We start from the raw sequence: 7774 nt of genomic DNA on the forward strand, positions 1-7774 counted from the left end.
TGTGTGTGTGTGTGTGTGTGTGTGTGTGTGTGTGTGTGTGTGTGTTTGTATTTGTAGGGCAGGGATCAGCAATAGGTGGATCACTGAGGTGCTATCTCTGCATGTGTCTGTATTTGCATATATGTGTGTACATGTGTTGGGCAAAGATTAGCTGCAGGTGGTCAGTCACTAAGGTATTCACCATGTGTGTGTGTGTTTGTGACTGTGTATTGTATGAGTATTCCCTGTTGATTCCCTGGTATACAAATAGATATGCACATACACAAATACAAACATACACACATATATAAATATACCAAACTTCAAGTTTTTCTCTAGGTACAGACTAGGAATAAAACCTTCATAGAGAGACCAGGTTGTACCCTGTCTGCTTTTTAACACTTGATTCATATATTTCATATGGGAAAAGCATTGTAGGTTGCTTGAAGCATTGTGATAAATAAGTAAAATAGTAAGAATAGCAAAGATAGAGAGCTTCTCACAAAGCAGAACAGGAATAAATTTAACCTTTATATAGTTCAGGCAGAAAAGCCCTTCATCATCATAAGTAAACAGTCAAGAAATGTCAGTCCATTATATAGGAAAATGTTGAACTATAAAACCAGAAACAAAACAGAAATGATCTCACTAAGGAAGTCCACCTGGATTTAAACAACAATAGCCGCAGGAATTACAATTACCCCCCCTAGGACAATTACCACCCCCTAGGACAATTACCACCCCCTAGGACAATTACCTCACTTGGTTAATTACCCAATCTCCAATATATTAAGAAGTTTTAAATCATCGTCTGTTGTCCTCAGGGGTAATTGTCCTTGGTGGGGTTATTGTCCATGGGAAGTAAATGTCCTTGACTCATTGAGTGTTTGGACTAAATTTGACAGTTTGCATAAAAGGAAAAGAAAACAGAATATCCCCCCCCACACACACACACAAGAAGTATTTTTAAAAAATCAAAAAAATATCAACTGGATTATGGTTGGGAGGTAACAGTTTACTCTAAGTAGCTGTCGTCAGCTTCTGCCATAGCCTGAAGATGGCTCTGGTACCTGGTGCATGCATTTCGCACTGTATCCCTAGACAAATCTGCAAACACCTCCTTGATCTTGGCCACCAGCTTGGCCTTGGTGTTGCAGGCAGAATGGTTGGTAACTTCCTGAACTATGCTCCACACATAATAATCCATGGGATTACAATCAAGGGAATTAAGAGTCAAGAAATTGGGGCCAGTGAAGTCGTGGAAATTCTCCAATAACCATTTCTGACTTTCTCTGGAAGTATGGCTAGGAGCTGAATCCTGTTGCCATGCATATAGTCTTCTAGCAGCAATCCTCTCATGTCAAGGTTTGATAACAATCTCCAGCAGCTTCGCATAGTTATCTAAATTGAGCCTAAGGCCCAATTCAAAGATGTGGTGAGACATGATGTCACCCCTACTGGAGACACACCTAATTGTTGTTGGCACTCCGTCGCTTACGACATCGAGGGTTCCAGTCGATCTGATCAATGGAACAGCCTGCTCGTGAAATTAACATGCAAGTGGCTGAGCACCTCACAGATACGTGTACCCTTAACGTAGTTCTCGGGGATATTCAACATGACACAGTATGACAAGGCTGACCCTTTGAAGTACAGGCACAACAGAAACAGAAAGTAAGAGTGAGAGAAAGTTGTGGTGGAAGAGTACAGCAGGGTTCGCCACCATCCCCTGCCGGAGCCTTGTGGAGCTTTAGGTGTTTTCGCTCAATAAACACTCACAATGCCCGGTCTGGGAATCGAAACCGCGATCCTATGACCGCGAGTCCACTGCCCTAACCACTGGTATCTGAGGGGTATGGGTTTGAGTTTTGTTTCCACCTTCTGGTAACTTTATTAAAGGCCGCAAGCTGGCAGAATTGTTAGCATACCGGGTGGAATGCTCAGTGGCATTTTGCTTGTCTTCATGTTCTGAGTTCAAACTCCACTGAGGTCCACTTTGCCTTTCATTCTTTTGGGGTCGATAAAATAAGTACCAGTTGAGCCCTGGAGTCTGCGTAATGAACTTAACCCCTCCCTCAAAACTGCTGACTTGTGCCAAAATTTGAAGTTGATATTCAGATTGCTGCCAATCCTCAATGTCAACAAACTTTTTCTCAACTACAACATGAGTCTTTATGTTCTCCAGTGCAACTGACAGTCCACCAGTAATACATCAAGCTATTATTGAAAAAAGGCAACATAAGTCATCAACTTTATCTTGAACACCTTGCACTTGTTGCTTCATCTAAGAAATAAACCATAAAAATAAACAAACAAAATAATAAAGGTTTCTTCAATGTTAGCATCATCTCTTCCCTCTACCAGAAAACCAAAAGATGATCAGTGAATTATAATTACCTTTGTGGCTCCAACTTGGTATTTAGATTCATCGTCTGGGTGTTGGGTCAGCAAGATTTTACGACAGATATCTGAGGGGAGGTCTGACTTTCTGATTTTCTGTTTTCTGATCAAACACTTGTATCTAAGTAAAAAAAAGAAGGAAGCCTTTTGTAGACAAGGTCAAGGTGTGATGATATGGTGACACAGATTATATAGCTGCACAGATGTAAGTGAACAGGTACAAGGTCCAACAGATGCAGTGTTAAGGGTTACGTGTGATGGTTTCGTTTAATGGATGTAGTGGTAGAATTACTACACGTGAGGGTATAGTTTCATAGTTTCAGAGCATTGTAAGATCTGATGATAATACCACATGAATACATGGCGTAATAGCTGTATAATGTTGTGGGACCAGATGTTATTGTATGGACATATGATATGATATATATAATGGGGTATAGGCACATGGTATGATAGATGTAATGATGTATGGTTACATGTAATGGCATAGTCTCTTTGGATCAGATGGTGCTGGAAAGAAGGACCTCCTTCAGTCATGATGAGATTGCACCTAGAAAGTTCTCTTCCAAGGCACAAATCCAGGAAAAGTTGTTTATGGAAGACCAGCAGTCACCCATGCATAACAGCCTCCCCTCTCCGTGCCATTGATGTTGTCCAAGGGAAAGGCAAAAGCCAATACAGCTTGGCAACAGTGACATCCCAACTCATTTCTACAGCTGAGAGAACAGGAGGAAAGTGAAATAAAGCGTCTTGCTCAAGAACACAACACAGCCCAGTCTGGGAATCAAACTCAGATGGTACAACAGATAAGGTAATATTGGTCACATTGTTACAGAAATATGAGAGATTCCTGAGGTCTCACAGATTTGTTGGTAAGGTCACAGAGTATTACAAATGTTATAATTTCTTATTGAATAATTAACTTATAATGCTTCTTAATGAAATCAAATGTTCAGATTTTTAAGATGTAGCAGGAGATAGCCATTCACTTAAGAGAACTCTAAAAACTTCATCATCATTTACATCTGTTTGTTTTTTCATGCTGGCATAGGTGGGACAGCTAAAATAGAATAGGCCCTACCCTAGGAGTTGAACCTTGTATCTATCCTACAACAAGCAACTGAATTACTTATTACACCAAACACGTTTTGCATGCATGTTTGCATGTCAGAAATCTTACTTTATCCTGTCTCTGTAAGTACTAGAAGAAAGTTTTTCTACAAAATATGGCTGCTACGCAAATAGTGTTGAGGTGTTGTTACAATAGATAATGATAGCAGCTGTGTAGAGTGCCACATCTAACCTGTGGCTTTAAGAAGCTGTGTCATGTAAAGTAGCTGGCAGACCATTCTGACTGCTAAATTAAACCAGGTGAGGATAACCATTAGTGAGCTAAGGTGTGTCTATAATAACATGAGAAGACTAAATCTGAAGGAATGGACAAACGAGAACAACAATGTGTTTAATCATCAAACAGCTTCAGTAAACATAGAATGTTGGGAGCATGATGACACATTACAGGGGTCTTATTGATCCCCTGTGTCTAGATGTACCTCCAGCTGCCTTCACCACATCTTATTTCTAAAGGGAAGCAGGCCTGAATGAAAGCGTGAGGCTGATATTGCTTAACCCTCCTCCCTCACACTTCCATTCAGAAAAGCTAAACCTTTCTGATCCCTACCAGTATGCAAAGATCAATAAATAAACTTAGAAATCTTTGAGGAAATGAGTTCAGTTCGTACTTAAAACTGAACAAGATCCCACTTTCTTGCAGTGAAATAGTAGATTCTGGAGAAACCAGTGATGGTTCAGTGTTAGTAAATGGTAAATACAAAACACTGATGAAGTGGAAGAAATTATTTTGTGGCAAGGAAAAATGAGAAGGCTAACATTTTAGGCATAATTCTTGATTGTAAAGAGATGAAATATTAACTTGTAGTGGTGGATAAATAATTTTTTTTCCTTATTATCTCTCCCTTTCTTTTAATCTTCATCATTAATTGTTTTTTACTCATGCTACTCCTTATGTATTTACTTATTACTTACAACTAATAAATATTTTATCTCTTTCTGATGACGAGTTCTGGCTTAAAATGTTAGACTTCTCACCTTCCTTATGGTAAAGCAATTTGCTTAACATTGTGCACACATTATCTCAAAGATCTGATTTGTAAAACTGATTACAACTGTATAAAGGCAAGAAGAGATCAGTAACAACAATAGTGTCTAGTTAGTGAATAGAGTAGATTTTGCTCAGAGCAGAGTGGTTAAATAAATCACTAGACATAGACTTACAAGGAAAAAAATTAAAATACATATATAAGAATTGGATGAGATATGATGGCTCGGCCGTCTCTCCCCAGTTCTTATATTAATCATTAAAATCCAGAAATACAACAACACGAGGGATAACGTTAACAGCAGATCAATAATTTATTCTAGGTTGGTGTAGAGCCGTTTCGTTCCTGGGTGAACAGGCATGCCACTAGAATACCAAAACAAGCTTCGACCACATGTCGGGGTCGAGTTGGGACACGTGTTGTCGCCACCGCTGCTAGAGAGAAAAGAGAGAGAACGTTATTGCTTTCTCTCCACCTGTTGCATTGCGCATGCGTGCTTGGGTACTTCCGCTGATGGCTAATCCCTTGCACATGCGCAATGGCACTTCCCAAGATGGCGGCCACACGCGCCACTACACATAAAAAAAGACAGTCTAAGTATAAGAGACATAAAAAAAAAAGAATTGTGGAGATCAAAGTGAAAGGCAATGTAGGTTAATCAAAATTTGTTTTTTTAAAAAAAAAACAGAAACCCAGCCCTCACACACCCTGTGTAAGCCTTCAGATAAGATCAGCAGGATAAATGATCTATTTTAATAGAAAGATAGGCAAAAAATTACGTTTTAATTTTTTGACTAAATTCTTTTGATATTAGCCTAAATTCTTTTGATATTAGTAATACTACCACTGGTTCAGGGACACAAACTTCCTGCTTGAAAGCGATCTAAATTTAAGCCTTCCATTAAAATTTCATGTTAATTTACTTTCCTTTCACTCCCTCCCTTACCTTTCATTGCTTAACCCCCCGCCCCTTTTTTCTTTTTCTGTTTCCTTGTAGAAGTAATTCAGGGGTAGCTGTTTTAGTGATTGATTTCCGATTTCAAATGTTTTTTTAAAGTGAAAGATTTTTTTGATAAATCTATGTCCTCAATAAATCAGTTTAATAATAAAGAAGTTATTTTACTGAATTCAGTATTTTCAAAATTATTTATAATAATCCTTTCTACTACAAGCACAAGGCCTGAAATTTTGGGGGAGGGGACTAGCTGATTACATTGACCCCAGTGTTTCACTGGTACTTAATTTATCGACCCCAAAAGGATGAAAGGCAAAGTCAACCTCAGCGGAATTTGAACTCAAAACGTAGCGACAGACAAAATACCACTAAACATTTCACCTGGCATGCTAATGATTCTGCCAGCTTGTTGCCGGGTTCCCTGTATCTCAGCTTACGTTTACTCTACATAAACATAATATACCTTTTTGGAATCAGGATGATACCAGGATTGAAAATCTGCCCTTCATTTGGTTCTTGAACATCCAGCTTTGGGATCAGGTCTGGATGAGGATGTGTGGACTTAGAAGTTTTTCATTTAAACTAAATTTAAAATAATATCATGTTGGTAGGATAACAATAAATGCTTTATTATTATTGCTCACTTTAGTTTTAAGCTGCAGGCCCAATTAGAGCTCTGTAGGAACAAGCTTAAAAGTTTGCATGGAGTGCAGCTTTTAAGCTGATTTGAAATAGAAGCAGAACATTTCAACAGAAATATGGTAATAAAAGTGTTGAAACCTTTTCACTTGGCTGACATAAAAGCTTCAAAGGAGACCTTGAAAATTATCGTGAAACTTTCCATACAAACTTGTAATAATGCAACTTATATGAAGAGAAAGACTTCACCCAATTCAGTTCTTACAGTTAAACAAAGATCAAGGTTATGTGAAATCAACATTGGGCGAAATAATAAAAAAAAGGAAGAACAATGACGAAATAAGGTTTCCACAATTGACTGTGAACTGAGGATAGTAAATCAGTGTAATTGGTAGGCTACTAATAATCAGTAGGAGGGGATTGGACAAGTTCAGTTGTCATGAGAAGGGAAAAATCTAATAGTTTGTGCCTTGCTTCTTTCATGTGTTGCACCAATTGAACTGATCCAATTCTTTTATGTATTTTTCTATTAAATACAAAGCATCACCAATTTTCTTCAGAGTTTAGATTTTTATCCTACAGAATGAGATTTTGTCTGGGTCAGAATAAATTGAACTGAAAATATAAACAGTATTAGATATGGCAGTGTGGTTAACCCTCCAGTGGTGCAGTGGGGTATCTCATACCCTAGGTGATGTTTGTATATGTGCATCTTGCATCTGGCAGCAGTGATAGTGGAGTATGCTGAGAAATTACATGGATGGATAACACTGAGTTAATGCACAACTCCACTCAGTTATTTACATTATTTACATTTGACGCATCTTTGTCCTAATCTTGTTTGTTGTTAACACAATGTTTTGGCTGATATGCCCTCCAGCCTTGTCCCACCAACATCGCTTGACAACCGATGGTGGTGTGTTTACATCCCAATAACTTAGCGGTTTGGCAAAAGAGACCGATAGAATAAGTACTAGGCTTACAAAGAATAAGTCCTGGGGTTGATTTGTTGATTAAAAGCGGTGCTCCAGCATGGCCACAGTCAAAATGACTGAAACAAGTAAAAGAGCAAAAGAGTATCAGAATATGTTTTTTGGTAATATTATTGCTAAAGAACACATATAAAGTAATAAAAAGCAAAAACTATGAATGGGGATCTCCGTACCCCACCACACTAACTATGAAAAATACAGAACCACACCACCAGAGGCTCCCCAACCATGTGGTCTTGGGTTCAGTCCCACTGAGCAGCACCTTAGGCTCCAGGCTGACCAAAGGTTTGTAAGTAAATTTGTTAGATGGAAACTGCTGTATATGTATATACATATATAAGCTTTTTTTATTTCTCTTTTTTTTCACTTTCTACACCCATACACATGTATGCATGCATGTATGTGTGTGCATATACTTGAATATATCTGTGTTGTGTTTGTACCCCACCATTGCTCGACAGATGGTGTTGGTTTGTTTATGTCCCTGTAACTTGGTAGTTTGACAAAAGAGATCAAAAGAATAAGTTTCTGGCTTAAAAGAAATGCTCCAGCATGGTCAGAGACCAATAACTGAAGCAAGCAGAAAGATAAAAGATTTTTTCATAGTCAGAAGTGTAGGGTTAACATTGCACTGTGATGTGAAGATCACCTGAGAGCAATTTCTCTCCACTCAGGCATCATGATTCAGC

General features: G+C 38.4%; 1 protein-coding gene across 4 annotated transcripts in view; it reads right to left on the reverse strand.

Annotated features, from left to right (window-relative positions):
• Positions 1–7774, reverse strand: part of LOC106881175 (unconventional myosin-XV) — a 324434-nt gene that overhangs the window by 165047 nt on the left and 151613 nt on the right. For all 4 annotated transcript variants that reach the window (XM_052973940.1, XM_052973938.1, XM_052973939.1 and 1 more), the window contains one exon: positions 2377–2500. In XM_052973940.1, coding sequence (XP_052829900.1) covers positions 2377–2500 — 124 coding nt within the window. The remainder of the gene's footprint in view (positions 1–2376; positions 2501–7774) is intronic.

Source organism: Octopus bimaculoides, chromosome 17, assembly GCF_001194135.2.
Source record: "Octopus bimaculoides isolate UCB-OBI-ISO-001 chromosome 17, ASM119413v2, whole genome shotgun sequence".
Classification (NCBI taxonomy): Eukaryota; Metazoa; Mollusca; class Cephalopoda; order Octopoda; family Octopodidae; genus Octopus; species Octopus bimaculoides.